The sequence below is a fragment of the Microcaecilia unicolor genome, chromosome 9 (genome assembly GCF_901765095.1).
Source record: "Microcaecilia unicolor chromosome 9, aMicUni1.1, whole genome shotgun sequence".
In the NCBI taxonomy this organism is placed as follows: Eukaryota; Metazoa; Chordata; class Amphibia; order Gymnophiona; family Siphonopidae; genus Microcaecilia; species Microcaecilia unicolor.
Window position 1 is genome coordinate 132,010,347 of NC_044039.1, and position 26,166 is coordinate 132,036,512.

Sequence of the window (26,166 nt, forward strand, 5' to 3'; positions counted from 1 at the left end):
GTAACAGGTAGGGGGGATGGGCCTGGGTCCACCTGTCTGAAGTGCACTGTATCCACTAAAAAGTGCTCCAGGGACCTGCATACTGCTGTCATGGAGCTGGGTATGACATTTGAGGCTGGCATAGAGGCTGGCCAAAAATGTGTTGTAATTTGTTTTCTTTTTTTTTTGGGTGGGAGGGGGTTGGTGACCACTGGGGAAATAAGGGGCGGTCATCCCCGATTCTTTCCGGTGGTCATCTGGTCAGTTCGGGCACCTTTTCGAGTCTTGGTTGTGAAAAAAAAGGGACCAAGTAAAGTCGGCCAAATGCTCATCAGGGACGCCCTTCTTTTTTCCATTATCGGCCGAGGACGCCTATCTCTTAATCACACCCCTGACCCGCCTTCGGTACACTGCCGACACGCCCCCTTGAACTTTGGTCGTCCCTGCGACGGAAAGCAGTTGAGGACACCCAAAATTGGCTTTCGATTATGCCGATTTGGGCGAACTTAGGAGAAGGACACCCATCTCCCGATTTGTATCGGAAGATGGCCCCCTTCTCCTTCTAAAATAAGCAGGCTAGTCACCTAAATACTGTGCAAACAATTAGTACTACTACTACTACTACTTATCATTTCTATAGCGCTACTAGACGTACGCAGCGCTATACACTTGAACATGAAGAGACAGTCCCTGCTCGACAGAGCTTACAATTAGAAAATTATATTGTTATCCATGACACACATGCATAACCTTTCTCTCCTGTACATATTTATTCTCTTATGAGGGTAATTCTGTAAAGGCTTTTCAGTAGAAAAGGCCTTTTATAAAATAGTGCAGCAGTATACCCACGTTTAAGCATGTTTAATGACTAGATGGTGGTCACTTCTGTCTTGCCTCTGCAACAGAAGTAACCTTCTGAAAGAGTAAATCTTTACTTTCCCAGGCAGAATTCCAGGCAAGAAAACTCTGGCTACTAAATAAGTATTAGACATAATAAATGTTTATTTAAATTGTCAAAGAAGCCAATCAGTAATTATTGAAATATTAACAAATAAACTCCCAATACAGTATAATAAGTAGCAAATTAAAAACAGAGTTTTCCCTGGGAGCTGTTTAATATGTCCACCTGCTAGTGTAGGCACATTGAGGCTCGCCATCCTCAGTTCTGTTTCCTCTTAAATTACTACTTCTACTACTTATCATTTCTAAAGCGCTACTAGACGTACGCAGCGCTGTACACTTGAACATGAAGAGACAGTCCCTGCTCAACAGAGCTTACAATCTAATTAGGACAGACAAACAGGACAAACAAGAGATAAGGGAATATTAAGGTGAGGATGCTAAAATAAGGGTTCTGAACAAGTGAATAAGGGTTAGCAGTTAAAAGCAGCATCAAAAAGGTGGGCTTTTAGCTTAGATTTGAAGACGGCCAGAGATGGAGCTTGACATACCGGGTCAGGAAGTCTATTCCAAGCATATGGTGCAGCAAGATAAGAAGTCAATAAGATTTGTTTGGCAGGATTTTCCTTCAGTAAAGCCATGTTACCTTGGTTCCTGTAACCGATTAGCTTCTAGATAGTTAACTATCCTGTCTTTCAGCAGCGACTCCATTATTTTTTTCTTCCTTTCTTCATTATCTTAATTGTAATTACCCTTCCTACCTAATGAACATGCATCTTTCCAGAATATTCTGTTTCCTGTTATGAATCAAATTCTATCATTTATTCTCTTATTATATTGGCAGTTAGGGCCTCTCATGCATTTAAGCATAAGTTTTCATTAGATAATGGGTATGTTATCAAGTTACCACCCCCACCCTCGTGCTAGGGCTATAGTTTTGCTCACACCCACTTACTTCTTCTGATTGTTTATCTGAATAGTGAAGGTGTCCTTAGTCATAGGAGTCTCTGGCTCAGTTGCTGACCAGCAACTTATCACAAGTCAGCACAGGCCAAAATGTCAAACCACAAATTTCTACACCCTTAGAAAGGTATTTTTCAGAAAAAAGCACATTTATAATTCCCTTTCAACTCTTAAGTCTGCTCCCATCTCAAGGAGAGCAAAACAACTTATAATAAAAACTAGAAACATGTATGGTTGGCACCTTTTCATGGCCTTTATGATATACAGTGGCTGCTGTAAACGTTGGTAAACAAAAAAATTTTGCCATGGATTCCCATCCCTGTGTCATTCTCTACTGTAGAGTCATGAGTGGTGTAGAACGAGTAGAAGTGAATCGATGTTTTACTCTTTCAAAAAGTACAAAGACTAGGGGGACACTAAATGACGTTACATGGAAATACTTTTAAAACAAATGGGAGGAAATATTTTTTCACTCAACAAATAGTTAAGTTCTGGAACTTGTTGCTGGAGGATGTGGTAACAGTGGTTAGCATATCTAGGTTTAAAAAAAAGTTTGGACAAGTTCCTGGAGGAATAGTCCATAGTCTGTTATTGAAGCAGACATGGGGAGGCCACTGCTTGTCCTGGGATTGGTAGCATGTAATGTTGTTACTAATTGGGTTTCTGCCAGGTACTTATGACCTAGATTGGCCACTGTTAAACAGGATACTGGACTAGATGGACCAGTTTGGCTATTCTTATGTTCTTATTGCTGCGTCCCTGGATCCTCTGGCAACCGCATTGCCGCTGGATCTTGCTGCTGTGTCCTTGGATCCTTTGCTGCATTGGCCAGGCTCTGGGGCCCAGGAATCTTGGGATTTTTGGGGGGTAGGGTGTGCAGCAAAGAATACGGGGATGTGACCAGCAGCAGGATCTGGGGACTCGGCTGACTGAGTAGAGGCTGGATCCTTCGGATTGTCTAGATATTACTTATACCAAACACTCCTTGCTCTTTCACACCTACCCATAGCTTTCCATTTCTCTCCACCCAGCCCATCCATCCCTATCACTAATCTCTCCTTTCTCAGCCTTCAGTAAACCTACCCTTTTCTCTCCACCCCATATCCAGCATTTATGTCCTATATGCCTCTGTGTTCCTCCTCCATATCCCTCCCTGTCTCCTTATCCAGCATAGTTCCTCTCCCCCAGGCCCACCTCCTAGTCCCCAGAAGTCTCCCAGTTCCCCCTACCTTCCAGTCATAGTATAGGGCCACAATCTCTGAAGGGCTGGCTTGTTCTGGTGTCGTGTAGTGGGGGGGGGGGGGGGGGCAGGAAATGTACACACACACATTTACACCCCACGACTTGCAGATACTTTTGAGCTACGAAAATGTGTGCATGTTTAATCAGAAAAAAGTACGTGGGTAGTTCAAACCTCACCCCAATCCTGCTCGGGAATGTCTTGTGCTACAGTAGGTGAAAGCAGGTGCTAAACAGCACACTTAATATAGCATGAGCAATTTTGCAAAAGCCAGTTTCTGTGGGCAATCTACCATTTTATCTATGAAAATTGCTTTGAAAATTGTCCTCCATAATGAGTTTCCCAGTAAGTAGATATCTATATCAAGTTAAATAATGGCATCAACAAAAGGAGACTGATAATTAGAGCTTCTGGTTTTAGTTTTTAACGAATAAACAATGATTCAGATATCGCTGATGAAATATTTTAAAATAAGCGTTCATTGAATAACCATTGGAAAAATGCCACTCCCCTTAGTATTCTTTCAACCTCCCCTGGTTCATCTTGTACCCTACACTCAGTTTTTATTTATTTAAACATTTTTATATACCACACAATCCAAATGTTCTCAGCGGTTCACAAGATATACATACATAAACTCAAAATACATTTCTTCACACCACCGTAACATTAAAACTAAGTAAAATGTAAACACAAATCACAAGATATACATACATAAAATCAAAATACATTTCTTCAAACAACATGACATTAAAACTAACTAAAATATAATCACAAACAACATAAAATCTTAGCTTCAGTCTCATTACTCAACCTGATCTCTTCTAGCTTCTCAATCAGTCGACCTATATGCTTGTATAAAGAGAGATATCTTCAATTCTCTTTTGAACGGTTTAATCTCTTGTATTTTCCTAAGTCTTAATGGTAAACTGTTCCACAAAATAGGACCTGCACGGATGACTCCTAAGTGACACAAATGCACATATTTGATTCCACTAGGAAAAGTTCTAGTGGCGCAAAAACACCAATAAACGCCTATATTTTCAAAGAACCTCCTAATCAGCTTGAAAATAAAGGCCTAAATTGATAATTTATAAACACCTAAGAATAGAAGCTGTAACAGTACCATACAACTACATAGCAAGTTAAGGGGGCTGAAAACTTTTTTTTTATTTTATTGTATTTGATATACCACCAATTGCCAAATGGCAGCTAGGCAGTTAACAATAAAAGCTCAGAGGAGCAGGGGAGGAGAGAGAAAAAGTATAGATAGTATAGATGGCATGTCCAGAAGGAAAAGCTTGATTAAAAAGCCACGATTTGATACGTTTCTTAGAAACAAGATATGAGGGTTCGGATTTGATATGGGAAGGCAAGAGTTCTAGAGCTTCGGGCAAAAGGCAGTGGCTCGAGTACTATTGAGACGTATGACGGAGGGAGGGGGAAGGTACAAGAAGGGACTGCTGGGATGATCGCAAGGGTCTGGGAGCGGCGTATAGAATAAGCAACTTGGAGATGTAGTCAGGGCTGACTGTAGGAGACGTTTGTTTACCAACAGAAGCAGTTTTGTAAGTAGGAGACGGGTAATCAATGTTCTGTTTGAAAAGGGGTGTGACAGGGTCAAATTTACACGCATTATATAAAACTTTGACAGCTGTGGATTGTACCAGATGGGAAAAGTTTTGCTAACGTATAATCTGGTACCATTGTTTGAGTTTCCTGTTTATCACTGTTCTAGTAACTCTGATCTCTCTTCTCTTGACATCATTCTTCCTCCACATTCTCGTTTTTTATTATACGCACCCAGTTTCTCTTTCTTCTTCATCTTACATTCCTCCCTTGGCCAAATTTATGCATGTTAAGTAAATACCTGTATCCTGTCTCTATTATGTCCCTCTGCTTCCCTTGGCATCATCTTTTCTATATGATATTTCTGAATCTAGTGCCATTCATGATCTAATGCTCATTTCACTGATATCTGCTGGAGTGTGAGCACCACAGGAAGACTGAATTTCAGCACGTGCAACTAAGGATTCAAAAAGACATGTACACTGTTAGCAAAAAAGAATCTTTATAGCAAGTGAAACGGACCTTGCAATTCTGTGATGTCATGGCCTATCTTTTCTCTATTTAGAGCTTTCTTTTGGCATTTCTCCATCCTCCTCTTTCTGTCATTATTCTGTCTTCACCTACTTCCCTTTCCTTTTCCTTCTTCTTGCTTTGCACTGCTCCCTCCGTTGCTTTTGCTGCTGGCCATGCAGATAAGGGTGATAATTTTGTGCTACCTCCAGTTGTATAGCAAGAATAACTTGGGCGCTAGCCAGCAGCAAGTAGATGGAAAGATTTGCTGCATGAGTGTACATGCTCTAGTGTCTCCATGGAGACACTAATCATATTTCAAGCAGGTGACAGATTGTAGTCATCTTGCTATCCCATGGTCACACAAATTCTTTGTCTGTTTGCCATCCTCTTCTACAGCAGCAAACAATGAAATGACAGAGTTGTTGGAACTTGGGCATAAATGTTGTAATGCAGAAACCTTACAATCTGCTTTTCTAGTTTGAGATTAGAAAGTGGACAGAATTCCCTCTATGCTGTGCAAGAGACTTTGGCCCATGTTGCGCTATGGAAGCAGTTTTGTGGTTTCAGTTGTCTAGAGCAGGCCAGATCCCTTGGAGTTCCCGTACAATTGAAATCATGGGCTTGATTCCTGCATCACCCTTGACGGTAAGAATATGGACAGCGGACTCCCGAGCACCTTAGAGGGAATACAAAAACATAGAAAATGATAGCAGATGATAAGACCTATCCATTCTGCCCATCTGTACCACTTACTGATTTTTGCTATTTCTTCCTCTCCCTTAGAGAAGCAATGGGTTATGTGTTCTCTGTGATTCAAGTCAAAACATGGGAGACAGGAATTTCTACATGCTTGTTCACTCTGAAGATCTTAGTATGCATCTATTTCAGTCTCTGTCACTTGAAAATGCATAAAGAGAAGTATCGTGCTGGCCACATCTGATCAGCCAACATGTTCGCTACCACTTGATATGTGGGTGGACTGTCTTGTAAAATTGACAACATAAGCATAGATCTTTGAGGAAATGTTGCTAAATACCTGGATGTATTTCAATTTGTCCCTCTGAGTGGTATTGATCAGCATTACCTCAGAAAAGCATTTTTATGTCTGATAAGCTCATCAGGATTGGTAGAAGGTGATTATGAGGGCTCCCTGGGTTTATTTGCCTTCAAGTAGCTCCCTGGGTCCGGTGCATTTCAACTGAAAAGTGAAATATTTTTCTTTCCATTGCTACACAGACTTATAATTTTATTTTCTGAAGTGTTATTTTTCTAATGTTTGTTTAGTTGCTTATCATTGGTGGCTCTTTTGGGCTCCGTGAATTCGCCCAAATTCGATATGATGCCCAGAAGCTCCACAGAAAGGTAAGTGGTTTTGCCTTGAACTTTGATGTCCATTGTAAAATGCAGTGTTTAGGTCATTGGAGACAAAGGGGCCCTTTTACTAAGATGCGCTGAAAAATGGCCTGCGCTGGTGTAGGCGCTTATATTGGACATACGCAGGTCCATTTTTCAGAGTGCCTGCAATAAAGGCCATTTTGGGGGGGGGGGGGGGCAAAAATGGATGTATGGCAAAATAAAAATCAGCATGTGCCCGTTTTGTGCCCGAGACCTTACTGCCACCCATTGACTTAGCAGTAAGGTCTCATGTGTTAACCGGGCAGTAATCGTCGGGCGATTACCACCCAGTTAGCTCCACGCAATAGAAAATAGAAATTATTTTCTGCTGCGCGTTTTGGACGTGTGTCAAAATTTAGAATTACTGCCTGGGGCACGCAGTAGCCGGGTGGTAGTTCTAATTTGATGCACGTTGTATGCGCCTTAGTAAAAGGGCCCCTATGGATTTTGTTGTGTTAGATTTGCACATAATTACAGTTCTGGTAAGAATGCTTTCCTTGCTTGTAGCTCAAGAATTTGTTGACTCGTGCACACAGTAGACAACATAAAATTTTGCTGGGATGAAAACTTCTGTAGTTTGTAACCACGGGCCACTGAAGTGTACTCATGCCTTGAAACCCCAGGCCCAAAAGACTAGTTAGCTGACACTGATGCGTGATTTAGAGGAAGTGTAAATGCTGACAGGGTAATTCTTGAAATATATGTATATTCCCTTTGTAAAACGAAAAAGCATATTTATGTTTTAACATGTATGGCACACTGCACCCAGAGCATGCCCTGTTGAAATCTTTGAACCTGATTTTTTTTTGAAAGGATTTATGCTCCTAACTTTCAGAGTTATGCTCCATAATTGGCCTCTCTCAAAATTCACCAGGGCTGAGGGCATAACTTTAGATTTTCACTAAACTAAATTTAGGAGCATAAAAAGTGGGTGGTAACAGATGTATATTTAGGGCAGGAAAAAGTTAGAAATTTAGCACTTCAGCACTAGGGTCACAAATTAGGCTCATAAATCTTAGTAAGTGGATGGCAGGCCTAAATTTTGAAAGATAAATGATAAAGATAACAATATTGACCAGTCTTGATTAAAGTGCGTAATGCTCTTTGGTAAAGTATAATACTATTGAGTTGAATTGCTGAGGTCATACGAAAAACAGTTGAAAGAGTCTGAGACTTTTTTTGAAACTATAATATAGTAGAAAGCACAGGGGGGAGTAACTTGCACAGAGCCACAGTTAACAGTTGTAACTAACTTAGTAGACAGATTAGATGGGCCATACCAATCTTTTATCTACATTTGGATATTTGTGTGGTGCATGTGAACGTTTACACATTAGAGTGGCAGTTCCCAAACTGCGCTGCAGCACCCTGGTGCACTACAGTGAACTGTTAGGGGTGCCGCGGAAAATCCTGACCTCCTTCCCACAATCCAGCATTGCTCCCTACTTTCCCCTCCCGCAGGTCCGGAATCTGCCGCTTCCTCCTCCTTCCCCCCGCTGCTCCTGCAGCACTTTCAGCTTATGTATTCGTGCCGCCCACGATTCACACAGGCATCAGAGAGGCCTGGACACTGCAGCGGGAAGGCCCCGGAGTGCCTGTGTGAATCACGGATAGCCTGAAAAAAATGTAAGCTGGGAGCAATGCAGCGGCGGCAGGAGAAGGAAGCTGCAGCGATCCTGGACCTGTGGGATTGAAGGTAGCGAGTGATGCTGGATTTGGGGAAGGCAGAGGTGTGCTGGACTTATGGGAGGAAAGGGAGAGAGGTGCTGGATTATCTGGGAGGAGAGGGGCTGCAGGGAATGGTTTCCTGGACTTTCTGGGAAGAGGGAGCTTGCAGGTAATGGAGAGGTGTGCTGGACTTATGGGAGGAGAGAGGCTGCAGGGAACGGTGTGCTGGACTTTCTTGGAGGAGGGGGGTCTGCAGAGAATGGAGAGGTGTGCTGGGCTATCTGGGAGGAGAGGGGCTGCAGGGAAGGGAGAGGTGCACTGAACTTTTAGGGAGGAGATGTGTGCTGGAGTGAGAGGAGGGGGCTGCAGGGAAAGGGAGACCTATGTGGTGGGGGGGAGGGGTGGAGACCTATGTAGCCAAGATGGGAATGTGCCGTGAAAAATTGCTCAGAAACTAAGGGTGCCACTGCATTAAAGCATGTTTGCTTTATTTCATTTTATTAGAGTAAGGATCACCTGTGATGTGAAATGCCCTTCAGTCTTATGCTGTTCTAAATGGCTTGATGTTTTGGAGTCATGGTATCTATTATTATAACGATTGAGTGAAAACACTGATGGTCACCCTTACTTCACACATATTTTGTTTCATGACGTATCCTGAATTTTAGAATCGTTTGTATGAAGTTTTACCTTTTATTCCTCCAAGAATTTGGGTTTTTCCCCCCCAGAGGGTTTCTATCTACCATCATGTACTATCTATAACTGCTCTGTGAGGAAAAGTTTTAAAACATGGAGGGGGTGGGATCCTAAAAGGTTAATGGCTAAGAGGAAAAAAAAAAAAAGAAAACAACTGGGAATTAAACCAGCAGAGGGCAGAAGAGATCCACAAAATAGTCGAAATGTACTGAGGGATGTATGTAGTACTGTTTTACTCGAACACTGGATTGTCTCTGTGACCACTGTAATTTTAGACTTCTTAAGCCTAAAAGTGTAACTGTGGGTATAAGTAAGTGTGCATGCATGCTTTCTAAATAAATAATATGTGCTTCATCTTTCTCTGTGGCTTCTTTTGTTCCCACATTTACCATAGACTCTTAAGGGACCCTGATTGTACACAGGCATCACAAAATGTTTAATTCAGGGTTTTGAGGCAAGAGAAGACTAAACATGAGATTTTAACATTGTACATTGTCAGAAATAAGACATGTGGTTACATCAGAGACATACAGAGCTAACACTGGGGGACAACATAGTTACTGTATCAAAGTTAATCCAGAAAATTTAACACGTAGAGATGTCTCTCTACTGGTATTTAAATCTATAATATAGGGCTTTACATCAGCAGGAGTAAATATATTCAACATTTGATGTATGCCGCAGAAGCTGAGATTTAAGTGTAGTTCTAAACCCTCTGTGTAATTACTTTCAGTTAACCACAATGGCTGCTCAAATTAAAATAATAGAAATAAAATAAAACATAGAAAAGAAAATAAGATAACTTTTTTATTGGACTAACAATACATTTTTTGATTAGCTTTCAAAGATAACCCTTCTTCTTCAGATCAGTATTTTATGAAAGGCTTACTGAACAAGATGATTTTGTAATATACATATATAGAGAAATACATATATAGATTGTAGCACATCCATCAGGAACAGCCATTTTACAGAGGAACACATTCCAAAAAGAGGGGTGTTTCTCAGGGTTTCAATGTGCAGGTTCTGGATTTTATAAACTGGATGTCCAGGCTGAACCAAAATCTCTACTTTTTGGATTTTTGAGATGAACTTATTCCTCGGTCACTCTTGCAAACCCCAGGTCCAAATGAACAGCTGACACGGCTGCCTCAGAGCAGGTTTTAATGCATATAAACTATGGCCCTGCCTATACCATGCCTGCAACATCCCCCCTTTGAAACTGCATGTGTTGCAGATGTACTCGCATAAATAGCAGGTTTCTAAAATTGTTATCTCCACACAGTGGGCATTTACACATGTAATGCAATAAAAGCACTTCCTTATACTAACATAGTAAATGATTGCCGATAAAGACCTGTATGGTCCATCCAGTCTGCCCAACAAGACAGCCAGAGTTGTACATGCTTCTCTGTGCAGATTACATTCTTTTATACCCTGTTTGAAGTGTGATGGTCATTTAATTTTGCTTTGATTCAATGCTGTTTCTGTATAGGGATCTGTATTTATCCCACACACTTTTGAATTCAGTCACTGGTTTTTGTCTACCACAGAGGGTATTTCAGGCATCCACCACCCCAAAAAAGTACTGCTTGATGTTACTTAATTCATGCCTTCAAGTTCTACCACTTCCCCATCTCCGAAGACAGTTCTATTTTGTATAAATACCTTTCAAGTATTTAAATATCTGTACATTCAATCTCTTATGTCTTTTGGTGTAAATCTTGTACCACTTTTGCCACCTTCCTCTGAACTGCTTTGAGTGTTTGTATGTCCTTAGTGAGATACAGCTTCCAAATATGTATAGTATTTGGGAGCTAACACTTTCTTCCTCAGGTCATAACAGAATGAGCAAAAGATGACATTACTGGAAAATATAAGTGAATCATAAAAAATGTTCCATTGCTAAGTCTGAAGGGGAAAGATGGTGTGGTGGAGCTTGATAGGTTATTAGATGATGACAGGCAGTAAAGGTTTATAACTCACGAGTTTCTAAAAAAGCTCTGATCTTTCTTAACGCCTTTCTTGTAATTTCCAAAGCGTTTGATATTTAAGTTTCATAAATCTTTCAGCATTTTAAACTTTCATTAAATACACTGATCATAAGAGTAATTGATATAGTGGTCTGGCCAAGAAAAGTGCTCCCCCATGAAGGCATCATCTTGGTTTTCTGTGTCTGTGAAAGTTGATTCTTGTCATCAGCATTTAGCCTATCTCTCCAGAATAGCATCCTTGACATTTTCTGCAATGTATGTAGAGAAAGATCAGATATTAGACACAAGAATCACCTCGGACATAAAATCACATGCCACAGGGAAAACCAAGATCACATCTCCATGGGCTGGGGGGACGGGGACGTTTTTTAGGGTCAGATCAATGCATTAATGACTTTATTAGACACTTAAAGGAGATTTTAAAATAATCTAACAATATGGAAAGAGCAAGAAAGGACTCAACAAATTACTGGGTTTTAACATACACTCACTCACTCACACACTCTATTCTTTGCTCATTCTGTTCTGCCATGAAGAAGGAAGTGTAAACTCCTCAAAGCTAATGAAAATGTGTTAGTGCAATAAAAAGGCATCACCTTATATTCTGTGTTTGTTACTCTTATTTCTTTGCATTCAAGTGTGGGCTAACATGGCAGCCAAATTACTTTCTCTAATGAGTCATCATGTACCTAATCACAGCCTCTCCACTTCACACTACTTTAATGAGTCCCATTAACTTCTGCTTAATGAGTGATACCTAGATTGTGGACATGTAGCAGCAAGAGGAGACAAAGGGAGAAAATGTGTGTAGGAAACTGTCTATCTTTGATAGTGATGTGATCTCTAAGGGTCCGGTGCAGTAAAACGAGTGTGTCTTTAACGTATACTTTTGTGAGCACATAGATGCAGAAAAGAGGTTTTGTACAGAATCTAACCCTCTACAAAGCCTTGTGTTAGACACCAGTGCACAGCAAGTTAACATCAATGGTAATGAGGCTATTACTTATTCTGTGTAAGTGTATGGAAGTGCGCAGAAGACTTAAAAGATGAGCATAATGCTTAGATGCCAAGTCTTGTTCTTATGCAGTAGTATCTGTGAGGATTCAGTGCCTGTTTCTTCTTTTTGCTGTGAGCATAATAGTTCTTGCTGTATTTTAGTGGCCCCAATGAAGAGCATGGTAAAAGAGACTTGGGGAGGTATGTTAGGAATACTGGGCAGTTTAGAACACACACATTTTTATTTTTAATGCTAAGGTCAACTAGAGATGTTTACAAGTTTGAACAGAAAAAAGTCTAATGCTACACCACAGAAATATCAGCATTGCAAAAATGTTATGTGCAGAATTGCGTTCCACAGAGGTTTCCTTCCCCCAGCATTGCCCAAAAAACCCCGGTAGTTTAGTGGACCCCCCCCCCCCCCAACTACCACTCCCTAAATCTCCCCTAACACTCCAAAAATATCCTTAGTAGTCTAGTGGACCCGAACCCCCTTGACTCCACTAAACATATCCCTGATAATCTAGTGGACCCCACCCCCTGTGACACCCCCCCCAACCTTCCTGTTGCTGCGATAGTGTCAGCATAAAAAAAAAGCCACCCACTCAAGCATGCTGCAAGTCTGCTGTGTCACGCCTCCTCTGATGCACACTTCTTGTTGCCATTCAGTATTACACTGCATGCAGAGTGTGTATTCGTGGATTTTTGTTGAATTTTGTCTTCATATTTCCATTTTCACTTTTTGGTCACTTATTCTATATTCGGTGAGGGCCGTGTGATTGATGCCAAGTATTGTGCTTGCATGAATTTTGTGTGGTGAGCATGCACTTGGGAAGTATTAAAAACATGTGCCAACAAGTGTCCACAATTAGAAGGAAGGGATGCCGTGTTCCTTCCTTCTAGTTAGCAAGTGCATGCTCATTGGCAATTTTGTTTGGTCAGTGTATTCTGTGAACACTACTTGTGACCCCTGAGGCAGGTGTTTTGTCATTCCGAAACACGGACCATGTCGGGTCCTTTATTCAAGCAACCAGTAAAGCGCCTTTCAAGCACTATCTCCTGAGTTGGACTTAAGTCTTTTGGTCAGCCTCTATTCTTGTTGATTTGGTTTGGTCATCGTGGAGGTTCTTCCTGCTTGCTGTTCTTGAACAATGTGTAACATCATATTTATATGAACCGGTAGTTAATAGCTGTATTTTGGTTAATCTAGAGTTGATGCAACAATGTTTTGAGGTAACCCATTATAAAGTACATTACAATAAGAGGTCAAACACCAATATAAACAATGCTGATGTCTGAAGAAAGGGCCTAATAGACCTAAGTACTTGAAAACAGGACCTGGCTACAGATGAAATCTGAGCTTGAAAGGAAAATTGATTATCAAAAGTAAACCCAAGAATCCTAAGTGAAGTAACTAAAGGTACTGTGACCAAGAAACATAGAAGAGCAGGCCGACATTGAGGGTCTCCCCATAATCCACATTGCAAAGAGACTGATGTGGGGAGATAAGATTGAGGTCTACAAAATCCTGAGTGGTGTAGAACAAGTAGAAGTAAATCGATTTTTTTACCCATTCCAAAAGTGCAAAGACTAGGGGGACACTCAAGGAAGTTACTTGGAAATACTTTTAAAACAAATAGGAGGAAATATTTTTTCACTCAAATAATAGTTAAGCTCTGGAACTCTTTGCTGGAGGATGTGGTAACAGCGCCTATTGAATCTGGGTTTAAAAAAGGTTTGGACAAGTTCCTGGAAGAAAAGTACATAACAACTGCTTACCCTGGGATTTGTAGCATGGAATATTGCTACGATTTGAGTTTCTGCCAGCTACTTATGACCCGGCTTGGCCATTGTTGGAAACAGGATACTGGGCTAGATGGACCATTGATCTGACCCAGTATGCCTACTCTTATGTTCTTATGTAACCATGAGCCTCTTTCCAAGAGGAAACTTCAAGTGAACATTAAGTAATGAAAGATCAGGCTGAGCTAAGTCCATGAAAAATACCAACTGAATATCATCTGTGAAAAATAATTACTAATGCCCTTTGATTGCATCAGAAAGGTGAGAGGGCTTAAATACAAATTAAATAGAACAGGAGACTGATCGACTCCCCGGGGGGGGGGGGGGGGGGGGGGGGGGGGGGAGTCCACATGCCAAAGGACAGCATCCTGAGACTGAAGAATTGAAAGAAACAGTATATGCCCTGTTTGTCAAGAAAGAAGCAAACTATTGTAGGACAGTATATTCTAAACCACATTCTGACAGGCAGGAAAGTGATTGAGACGGTTGATAAGATTGAAACAATCAGTACAGCCTTACCCCTCCATATAACTATGGACTTTACTACTAGACTTGTTTCAGAATGGTGTGACTCATGAACCCCTGATTGGCATGGATGAAGTAGATTCCTTTTCTTACCAAAAAGTTTCAGTTGTTGAAAGACTCTTTTCTATCTATTTAGCCAAAAATAGAATATTAGAAACTGTCTATAATTAAATAACAATGTATCTAATACATCTTTTTTCAGGATTGGTTTAATTACAATTTTTTTCAAACCCCAGTGAAGGCAAGTATTGATTATAAATAAAATGAAAGGAATAAAGAAAATGAAGCGAAGTCTTGCACAGAAATGACAGTATAGGATCATCAACCCGGGACAAACAGAAAATATTTTAGACAAAGCAACCGTAGTTACAGAGTTGAAACTTTTCCAAGAGACAGAATGAATCATTGTGGAAGTAATAGAACTTACGGAATCTACCGTATTTTTCGGACTATAAGACGCACCGGACCATAAGACGCACCTAGGTTTTAGAGGAGGGAAATAGGAAAAAAAAATTTTCCTTTTTCCCTCCTCTAAAACCTAGGTGCTCCGGTGCGTCTTGTCCGAGTTCGGGATCGCCCTCCCCTACCCACGTCACACGATGTTCTCTGGTGGTCTAGTGACGTCGGGACCTTCAGGCAGCATACAGGAGGACGGAGAGCAGCGCGCTGGGCAGGAAAGAGGGGGCTCTTTCCTGCCCCGACGTCACTAGACCACCAGGGAACATCGCGTGACGTGAGTAGGGGAGGGCGATCCCGAACTCGGGGGGAGGGCGATCCCGAAATCGGACCTCGCTACCTTCGGACTATAAGACGCACCCCCCATTTTCCTCCCAAATTTGGGGGGAAAAAAGTGCGTCTTATAGTCCGAAAAATACGGTAACTGAAAAAAGTCCAGTACAAGAACAGAAAGGTTGTTTTCATGGAGGTCCACAGTTCAGGGGGCCAAGATAAGCTAGAAATCTCACGTTGAATGGACAAAATTTGTGTAGTAGAATCAGATTTAAAGGCTGGCATAAAGTAACAATTTTCTCAGTAAAGATCTCTGCCAATGAAGTTGCAGAGGGCAGGGACTCTGAGTCCAATTTAGGACACCTTTCCTTCCCTACCAACTTTTGAACCACATGGGACTAGGGAAGAGGGTGGAGTTGCTTGGTTATTTGATCATTCTCTCTCTGTGAAAGAGCAACCTGGAATCCACCTATGAGGAGGCTCTTTTATATCAGTTTGTTTGCCACCATTTATTTTACTGTTTAATTGTCTGAATAGGAGGGAAGAGATTAGTAAGCTCGACTCAGGAGAGAGACTTTGGGGTGTTGGTGTCGGAGGATATGAAGGTGAAGAAACAATGTGACAAGGCGGCAGCCGTGGCCAGAAGGATGCTAGGCTGCATAGAGAGGGTTATAACCAGCAGAAGAAAGAGGTGTTGATGCCCCTCTACAAGTCATTGGTGAGGCCCCACTTGGAGTATTGTGTTCAGTTTTGTAGGCCGTATCTTGCTAAAGATGTAAAAAGACTGGAAGCGGTGCAAAGAAAAGCTACAAAAATGGTATGGGATTTGCGTTGCAAACCGTACGAGGAGAGACTTCCCGACCTGAACATGTATACCTTGGAGGAAAGGAGAAACAGGGGTGACATGATACAGACGTTCAAATATTTGAAAGGTGTTATTCCGCAAACGAACCTTTTCCGGAGACAGGAAAGTGGTAGAACTAGAGGACGTGAATTGAGGTTGAAGGGGGCCAGACTCAGGAGTAATGTCAGGAAGTATTTTTTTCACGGAGAGGGTGGTAGATATGTGGAATGTCCTCCCGTGGGAGGTGGTGGAGATGAAAACGGTAATGGAATTCAAATATGCGTGGGATAAACACAAAGGAATCCTGTTTAGAAGGAATAGATCTATGGCATCATAGTGGAGATTGGTTGGCGACGCCGGTATTTGGAGAATAAAACCGGTGCAGGGTGGACTTCTGCGGTCTGTGCCCTGATCGTGACTGGTTGGATGTGGAGGGGATAGAGTGGGGCTTTTGAGGGGCTTCGACGTTGGCTTCAGGGCTTTTGGTGCAGGAACAGTGCTGGGCAGACTTTTGCTGTCTGTGCCCTGAGAGGGGCAGGGATGGATCAAGTTCGGGTATGCATGTAGAGTATTACATACCATGTAGAATGAGTTTATCTTGTTGGGCAGACTGGATGGACTGTTCAGGAAACAGAATGCTGGGCTTGATGGACCTTTGGTCTTTCCCAGTATGGCAAAACTTACGTACTTATGTCTTTATCTGCCGTCATTTACTATGTTACTATCCAGCTTATTTTCGAAGGAGAAGGGCGGCCATCTTCCGACACAAATCGAGAGATGGGCGGCCTTCTCCTAAGGGTGCCCAAATCGGCATAATCAAAAGCCGATTTTGGGCGGCTTCAACTGCTTTCCGTTGCGGGGACGGCCAGAGTTCAAGGGGGCGTGTTGGCAGTGTACCGAAGGTGGGACGGGGGCGTGGTTAAGAGATGGCTGTCCTTGGCTGATAATGGAAAAAAGAAGGGTGGCTCTGACGAGCATTTGGCTGACTTTACTTGGTCCCTTTTTGTTCACGACTAAGCCTTGAAAAGGTGCCCGAACTGACCAGATGACAACCGGAGGGAATCGGGGATCACCTCCCCTTACTCCACCAGTGGTCACCAACCCCCTCCCACCCAAAAAAACAAAAAACATTTTTTTGCCAGCCTCAAATGTCATACCCAGCTCCATCACAGCACTATGCAGGTCCCTGGAGCAGTTTTTAGTGGGTACTGCAGTGCACTTCAGGCAGGCAGAACCAGGCCCATCCCCCCTCCCACCTGTTACATTTGTGGAGGAAACAGCGAGCCCTCCAAAACCCACCTGAAACCCACTGTACCCACATCTAGGTGCCCCTCGTTACCCTTTAAGGGCTATGGTAGTGTTGTACAGTTGTGGGGCGTGGGTTTTAGGGGGCTCAGCACACAAGGTAAGGGAGCTATGCACCTGGGAGCAATTTGTGAAGTCCACTGCAGTGCCCCCTAGGGTGCCCGGTTGGTGTCCTGGCATGTGAGGGGGGACCAGTGCACTACAAATGCTGGCTCCTCCCACGCCCATATGGCTTGCATTTGGCTGGTTTTGAGATGGCCGCCCTTAGTTTCCATTATTGGCGAAAACCAATGTCGCCCATCTCTAAGGGCGGTGATCTCTAAGGCCATCCCAAATGTTGAGATTTGGCCGTCCCCGACCTTATTATTGAAATGAAAGATGTCCGCCCATCTTGTTTGGATAATACTGTCGGGTACGCTTCTTTATGGGGCCACCCTTATAGATGGGCGCCCCCGTTCGATTGTGCCCCTCCACGTTGCTCGACAGCAGATATAAATATTAGTGTGTATTATGAACGTATTTTGTAAAATACATGTGTAAATTGTGACTCTGCTCATGCTCCACTATAGCTCTCCTTTGAGCCTGCCAACTGTAAAGTATGTGCTGTCTTGCACTGTGCATACTTTTAGGTGTAAGCTAATCTTTAAAAAGTTTATTTTTTATGTTACTACTAGTAAAACAGGCCCGTTTGTGACACAAATGAAATGGGCGCTAACAAGGTTTTTCTCGGAGTGTGTATGTTTGAGAGAGTGTGAGAGCGACTGTGTGTGAGAGAGAGAGAGAGTAAATGTGCGAGTGTGTGTGTGTGTGACAGAGAGTGAGACCGCTGGGTGCGAGTGTGTCTCCTCTGTCCCCTGCCCCCCCCTCTAGCCACCCAGCGAGTCTCCTCTGTCCCCTGCTCCCCCTCCAGCCACCCAGTGATTCTCCTGTCTCCCCTGCCCCCCCCTTCCAGGCACCCAGCGATTGTCCTCGTTCCCCTGTTTACCTCAGTCGAAGAGGCCGCGTCTTTGAAAGCCCTGCCCATCTGTAGCCTTCCCTTCGACTTTGTTCCCTCTGAGTCCCACCTGCTGACGTCATTTCCCCTTTCTGCGAGGGCAGGACTGTGAGGGAACGAACTCGAAGGGAAGGCTATAGATGTTGAGGTTGTGCCTCGTGCTGTTATCCTGTGGTTGGTCAGTGCTGTTTGTGACGAACCCGGAAGTACGTGACGTCAATTCAGGAGATGGATACAGCATTAGAGGCAGCACGAACCCTTCAAACTTTCACTGCCACGGAGTCAGCTTCAGAACGTTGGAGATGCTTTTTATTATATAGGATTGGGCTCATTTTCAACATAAATCGGAAGATGGACGTCCTCCCAGGGTCGTCCAGATCGAAAGCCGATTTTGGACGTCCCCAACTGCTTTCCATCGCAGGGACGGCCAAAGTTCAAAGGGGCATATCGGAGGCGTAGCAAAGGTGGGACTTGGGCGTGCCTAACACGTGGACGTCCTCGACCCATAATTGAAAGAAACAAGGACGTCCCTGATGAACACTTGGACGACTTTACCTGGTCCTGTTTTTCTGATGACCAAGGCACAAAAAGGTGCCCAAACTGACCAGATGACCACCAGAGAGAATTGGGGATGACCTCCCCTTACTCCCCCAGTGGTCATTAACCTCCTCCAACCCTCAAAAAATATCTTTCAAAATATTGATTGCCAGCCTGTATGCCAGCCTCAGATGTCATACTCAGCTCCATCACAGCAGTATGCAGGTCCCTGGAGCAGTTTTAGTGGGTGCAGTGCACTTCAGACAGGCAGAACCAGCCCCCCCCCCCACCTGTTACGTTTGTGTAGGAAACAGTGAGCCCTCCAGAACCCACCAGAAACCCACTGTACCCACATCTAGGTGCCCCCTTCACCCTTAAGGGCTATGGTAGTGGTGTACAGTTGGGGGTAGTGGGTTGTGGGTTTTTTTTTTTTTTGGGGGGGGGGGCTCAGCACAGAAGGTAAAGGAGCTATGTACCTGGGAGCAATTTATGAAGTCCACTGCACTGCCCCCTAGGGTGCCCGGTTAGTGTCCTGGCATGTGAGGGGGAGCAGTGCACTACAAATGCTGGCTCCTCCCATGACCAAATGGCTTGCATTTGGTCGTTTCTGAGATGGACGTCCTTGGTTTCGATTATTGCCGAAAATCAGAAATGACCAAGTTTAGGGGGCGACCAAATTTCAGGATTTGGACGTCCCTGACCATATTATCGGAACGAAAGATGGACGTCCATCTTGTTTCAAAAATATGGGTTTCCCCGCCCCTGGATCAGGATGTTTTGCGAGGATGTTCCCAACAAAACTTGGACGTCCCTTTCGAAAATGCCCCTCTATGTAATTTTGTAACTCTAAATTTTTTGAAAATATGCCTATATATGTAATTTTTTGTGCTTATCTCTGTTTTATTTTTGATTGCAAACTGTTTTGATATTTTTACTGATTGGGCAATATATAAAGTCCTATATAAGCATAAACTCTCGACTCCTCTTGTACTAGAATACAAGATTTCATCACAACAGAGTAGTTATCCACACACATCCTAAGTTCTTTTCCAAGGTCCTGTTGGAATTCCACATTAATCAGTCAACAGTTCTGTCAACATTCTTCCCAAAACCCCATGTCCATCCTAGTGAAAGCACACTGCACATCTTGGACTGACTGAGAACCTTACCTTTCTATTTGGAGCACACTTTAGCCCATAGACAATCCATGCAACTTTTTTTTTTCTTTTGACTCAAACAGGATGGGGGCAGCCATTGAGAAACACACTCTGTCCAGTTGGCTAGCAGATTGCATCTCCAAACTGGGTAGACTCTGATAATCTGCAAGGCTGCAGTGTGGTCTGTCCACACATTCAAATCTCAATACTATATTGAACAACATTCCTGATGCAACAGCTGGTTTGGTCGATCAGACCTTTGGAATTTGGGGTGTAGAATCCAGCTTCACCCTCCTTGGCCCATTTGTTTCTGGCTGTACCAACACCTCCCGCCCCCACGAAAGAAAGAGAGAGAGAAAAGGAAAGAAAAGAAAGCTACGGATTTCCACATGTGGAAAAATAGTATTCTGCTTGTCCTGAGAGAAAGTGAAGTTACTCAGCTCAGCTTCTAAAAGCTCCTATTATTACACCTGCTATGAGTGAGTAACTCCATTTTCATTTTGTACAGTGAGAATTAACATATACAGGAAGCATTTTATAGCAGTGTGGGGGTAATTTTATAAAGGTGTTTTTTTTTACATGCACATAAAAGGCCCTTTATAAAATTCTTCCACCCCTCCCCCCATGTACACTATGATAAGTCAGTGCATACTTGTCTGTGACCTGGGTGTAGGTGTGTTTGGTGGCATAGAGGGGCATTTTCGAAAGAAACATCCAAGTTGCGATTTGGACGTCTTCGCAAAACGTCGAAATCCAGGGGCGGGGTTTCGAAAAAAAATGGACGTCCATCTTTCGTTTCGAAAATAATGTCAAGAGACGTCCAAATCCTTAAATTTGGACGTCCTTGGATTTGGACGTTTCTGACTTTAGGTGATTTTTGAAACCAAAGACGTCCATGTCAAAAACGTCCAAATGCAAGCCATATGGGCGTGGGAGGAGCCAGCATTTGTAGTGCACTGGTCCCCCTGACATGCCAGGACACCAACCGGGCAACTTAGGGGGCACTGCAGTGGACTTCGTAAATTGCTCCCAGGAATATAGCTCCCTTACCTTGTGTGCTGTGCCCCCCAAACCTACTACCCCCAACTGTACACCACTACCATAGCCCTTATGGGTGAAGGGGGCACCTATATATGGGTACAGTGGGTTTGTGGTGTGGTGGGTTTTGGAGAGCTTGCTTTTTCTTCAACAAATGTAACAGGTAGGGTTGTTATGGGCCTGGGTCCGCCTGTCTGAAGTGCCTTGCAGTACCCACTAAAACTGCTCCAGGGACCTTCATTCGCTGTGATGGACCTGAGTATGACATCTGAGGCTGGCACAAAATATTTTTAAAGATGTTTTTTGACTATGGGAGGGGGTTAGTGACTACTGGGGGAGTAACGGGAGGTCATCCCCGATTCCCTCCAGTGGTCATCTGGTCATTTCGGGCACCTTTTTGTGCCTTATTCGTAAAAATAACAAGTCCGGGTGAAAACGTCCAAGTGTTCGTCAGGGACGTCCTTTTTTCGATTATGGGTCAAAGACGTCCAAGTGTTAGGCACGCCCAAGTCCCACCTTCGCTACGCTTCCGACACGCCCCCTTGAAATTTGGACATCCTTGCGACGGACTTCAGTTGGAGACATCCAAAATTGGGTTTCGATTATACCGATTTGGACGTCTCTGGGAGATGGACATCCATGTTCCGATTTATGTCAAAAGATGGACGTCCTCTTTTGAAAATGAGCCTGATAGTCTTTATGGAGTGCAGGTGGAATCACAAAGTATGTGTAGGTTATGAAATATACACTTGTGTGTACTCCAGCTGCTTAGATTAGACCTGCTCCCAAGCTGGTGTAAATATTCATGGCCAGAGTATAGCCACAATTTTACCCAATTTAGTGCTACACACAGGGTTCTGTATGTCCTCTTTTTCTTTTTTTAAATAGCCTCCTTACAATAGATGCTACTTGGCATTCAGAGCTAGGCAACCTATTATCTAATTATCCTCCATATGAGCGGAAATGCAACTAGAAGGAAAAATGTTTTAAAACAAGATGGTATGGAGATATTTCTTCAATGAAAGGATGATGTATGCATGGAAAAGCCTTCCAGCTAGAAACAAAAGCAGTGACTGAGTTCAAGAAAGCTTGGGGATAAGCACAGAGGATTCCTGGTAGTGAAAGTGGAGGAGAGAGCCAAAAAACCTGGGGTCTAAGACTGTACCAGGAATGGGCAGAGTAGATAGACCTTAATACCCTTATTTGTTGTCATATATTATATCCCCTGTGAGAATTTATTTTCCACTTCAGTGAGATCTTCTTAGAATTCAACAGTACTTCACTATCTATGCCAGTTTGTCCTTCAGGAGCACTTAAATAATTTAATTAGCATGTGCTTTTCTGCATATATATGTATGTTACCAAATTGCAGACTGGTGAATAGAATATGGATTGCTGATGTAATTGGTTTTCTCTTTGTCACTCATTTGGCCAGTGATGTCATAGCTTATTATCTATAGCAATACAGCCTTTCATAATTTACTATCAGACCAGTACAGACCAATGGGTTGTATCCATCTACCAGCAGATGGAAACATGAAAATAGTTTTCAAGTGATTTGCACTTTAAGGGTATTGTGCTGCATAGAATGTTCAGTATTTCTCTGTCTCTCATGGATGATGGGCTAACAGCCCTGCTCCTGACCTTGTTTCTAACTAGTTTCAGCTGAGATTTAATTGCCCTTTAGGGGTTTTGTGCTCCTGAGGCAGTTTTTTTTTTTTTTTTTTTGCTGAGTCTCAGTTGACTTGGAGTGCCTGTTTGGCTTGTTTCCTGAACCATCTTCTCAGTTGTATTTCAGTTGGGTAGGGGTGCCTATTTGGCTTGTTCTCCTAAACCAGCTTCTCAACTGTGCTTAAGTTGAGTTGGGGGTGCCCTCCTAGGCTTGTTCTCCTAACCTAGTTTAACATCTGGGTTTCAGTTGAGTGGAGGTGCCTTCTTTGGCATAAGCACCTGTTAAAAATAGGAAACTGTTCTATAGAGCTAAGGTATATATCACAGAGGTCTCTGAGATCCCTACTAACCCCCCTCCCCCCAGGCCATCAATGTCTCCTTTGAAAGTCAGCCTACATTTGGTGAGCCTGTTCTGATTTATTTCAGTGCACTAGAGTTGTCTCTGTTTCTATTCATTTTTAAACAGACACACACAGGTATCTGGATTTTTCATTCCTCACAGCAAGGACTTTTTCCTGTTCCACCTGTATGAGTTACTGACGGAAAGCCTTGTCTTCCGGTTTCTTTAAACAGTTACTATTTATCTGTGACTGTCTATGAGGAGGACTAGATTTTTGTTTACAGGTGCTGCTCTAAATTTTGTTAGTCTTTTCCTGCCAGAATTGTTTTCTAATTATGCTGCCTGATTATCCTAGCTGTATGACTCTCATTAGGCAAATCTGGACATTTATTAGCTCTTCTCTCCTTAGATTAAAGCAGCTCACATTAAATGCCTCTCCCTTTTATTCTTTCTTGGGTGTGGATCTTGAGCAGATAATTGCTAATCTTGAGAGTTGTATTTGTGAATATGCTGTAATATAACTGTTTGCTGTTTATTTGTATGTCGGTTTTCATTTCAGCTGTATGTTGTGCCTCGTGTAGTTTTATTCTTTGCAGCTTAAGATTTCCTGTCTATGTGTCTGTGCAGGAGATTAGACTTTATCTTGGCTGTATTTCCTGCAAGAATCTATTCTCTGTTTTCTAATGATCTGAAGTTATCTATAGGTTTACCCAGTGGCGATCCATGGTCGGCTGCCACCCGGGCGGATTGCCGCTGCGCACCCCCCCCCCCCCCACCACCAGGTGCAGCATGACCCCCCCCCCCACCCCCGGGTGCATTCTTACCTGCCCCAGCAGCCGCATGGATGTCAGTTCCGCTGGTTCCCTGCTCCCTCTTTCCCGGAACAGGAAGTAACCTGTTCCAGGCCAGAGGGAGCAGGAAACCAGCAGAGCCGACAGCCGTGCGGCTGCTTTCTGCACCCCTCCAGCAGCGTGCACCTGGGGCAGACCGCCCCCACCGTCCCACCCTCGGTACGCCACTGGGTTTACCCGAGAAAATAAGTTGTTTCAGCAAGGGAAAAGGGATCCCTTTTTTCCTTTATTTTCTGTTCTAGAAAATAAAAAAAATCTTCTGAACTGAGTTGTTTATCTAGACATAGATCTATTCCAGTTGGCTTTTTTTTTTTTTTTTTAAAGATAAAGGCATCTGTTTTCTCATTCTGTTTACATTTTCTATCTGGTCAAAGCTATACAATCCAGCTATTGATAGAGGAGAAAATCCGAAAGAAGTGCACACATTCTGTGATTTTTAGACCAAACTCCTTTGTCAAACGTGTGTAGCAGTATTCAGCGCACATCTTTATAGCGATAGAATTTAAAGAAACTGCATACATTTATAATATCTCATTCTCCGAGGACAAGCAGGCTGCTTGTTCTCACGACTGGGTGACGTCCGCGGCAGCCCCCACCAACCGGAAAGAAGCTTCGCGGGACGGTCGGCACGCAGGGCACGCCCACCGCGCATGCGCGGCCGTCTTCCCGCCCGTGCGCGACCGCTCCCGCCAGTTCCTTTTTTTCCGCGTCTGGAGAGAGTTGTGCTTTGCCGCTCTCTCTGTTTCAGCCGCCGGAATTTCGATCGCGTTTACGCGGATCGTCGCTTTTCTTTTTCTCTCTTGTTTTTGGGTTATCGCCGGTTTCCTTTACAAAAAAAAAAAAAAAAAAAAACCTGAGCGTGTGGAGCACGCGCTCCCCTTTTCCCTCGCTTCCAGCGGGGACGCCACGTTGCGGCCTAGTGGCCGCTCGGTCGTTTCTTTTTTCGAGGTGTGATTCCAGCCACCATTGACGACTTTGACTTCGCCGACGCGATTTTTCCGTCGATGTCCTCGAAGGTCCCGAGTGGATTTAAAAGTGTGGTCGCTGCGGCCGGCCGATCTCGCAGACCGACACCCACGCTTGGTGCCTCCAGTGCCTCGGGCCGGAGCACAATATCAAGTCGTGTTCCCTGTGTCTCGGTCTCCGGAAACGGACTCAGGTTGCGAGGCAAGTTCTGCGGGACCGTCTTTTTGGAACTTGCGCCGGCCCCTCGACGTCGACCTCGACGGCATCGGTACCGACGCCCGGTCCTTCGGTACCGGTATTGATGCCCGAGACATCGGCACCGATGACATCGACCCCAGGAGAACAGGTCCCGTCGGCCCGCCGGTCCTCCGGTGAGAGTGGAGGTGAGAGGCCGCGTGGGCAGTCGGCCCCAGTCACTCCCTCAGCTCGTGGGCCATAGGACCGAACCCTGTCTGACCCGGTACCTCGAGACCGAGGGGGATCGACCGCCTCCTCCTCCATGCCTTCCGGCGCCGGTGACGGGCATCGCAAGAAGGATAAGAAGCGTCGTCACCGGTCGCCCTCGGTGCATCCGGATATCGGAGAGGAGGCGACGCCGAAGCGTACTCGTCGAGAGGAGAGGTCCCCGTCGGTTGTGGAGGTACCGACGCGTCGGGGTTCCGGCACCTCGGTGCCGTCTCCTGGCCCCCATCAGCTTCTGACGCCGACACCCCTACCGGCCCCACCGCCTTTCCCGGCAGCGGGCCTGGACGAGTGCCTCAGAGCCATCCTTCCGGGGATCCTGGAAGGGCTGATGCGCCAGGCTGTGCCGGCGCCGGGGGTGCTTGCGCCCTCGGCGCCAATGTCTGTGGCGCCGGCGAGCTCTAGCCCGGCGCCGGGGCCGTCGACACCGCCGCCGACCGCCACGCAGGTGGAGTCCCCGTCGACGTCGATGGAGGGAGCTCCGTCCCTGCCGGCGCGGGAGTCCACCGCTCGACGACACCGAGACCCTGGTGCCTCGACGTCGAGCCGGGCCCGGTTCAGGACTCAGCTACATGAGCTTATGTCCGATACCGAGGATGAGGACTCGTGGGGGGAAGAGGAGGACCCTAGATATTTCTCCTCAGAGGAGTCTACGGGCCTTCCCTCGGACCCCACGCCTTCACCGGAGAGGAAGCTCTCACCTCCCGAGAGTCTCTCCTTTGCCTCCTTTGTGCGGGATATGTCTATTAGCATTCCCTTCCCCGTGGTCTCTGTGGAAGAGCCGAGGGCCGAGATGCTCGAGGTCCTCGACTATCCATCACCACCTAGAGAGTCCTCCACGGTGCCGCTGCACAATGTCCTCAAAGAGACACTGCTTCGGAACTGGGTGCGACCGTTAACTAACCCCACCATTCCCAAGAAAGCAGAGTCCCAATACAGGATCCACTCCGACCCAGAGTTAATGCGGCCCCAATTGCCCCATGACTCGGCGGTCGTGGATTCTGCTCTCAAGAGGGCACGGAGTTCGAGGG

At 44.5% G+C, this 26,166-nt stretch overlaps 1 protein-coding gene across 4 annotated transcripts in view; it reads left to right on the forward strand.

The window, feature by feature from the left end:
* Nucleotides 1–26,166, forward strand: part of LOC115477628 (cytochrome c oxidase assembly protein COX16 homolog, mitochondrial) — a 109,607-nt gene that overhangs the window by 23,045 nt on the left and 60,396 nt on the right. For all 4 annotated transcript variants that reach the window (XM_030214635.1, XM_030214634.1, XM_030214632.1 and 1 more), the window contains exon 4: nt 6,449–6,526. In XM_030214635.1, coding sequence (XP_030070495.1) covers nt 6,449–6,526 — 78 coding nt within the window. The remainder of the gene's footprint in view (nt 1–6,448; nt 6,527–26,166) is intronic.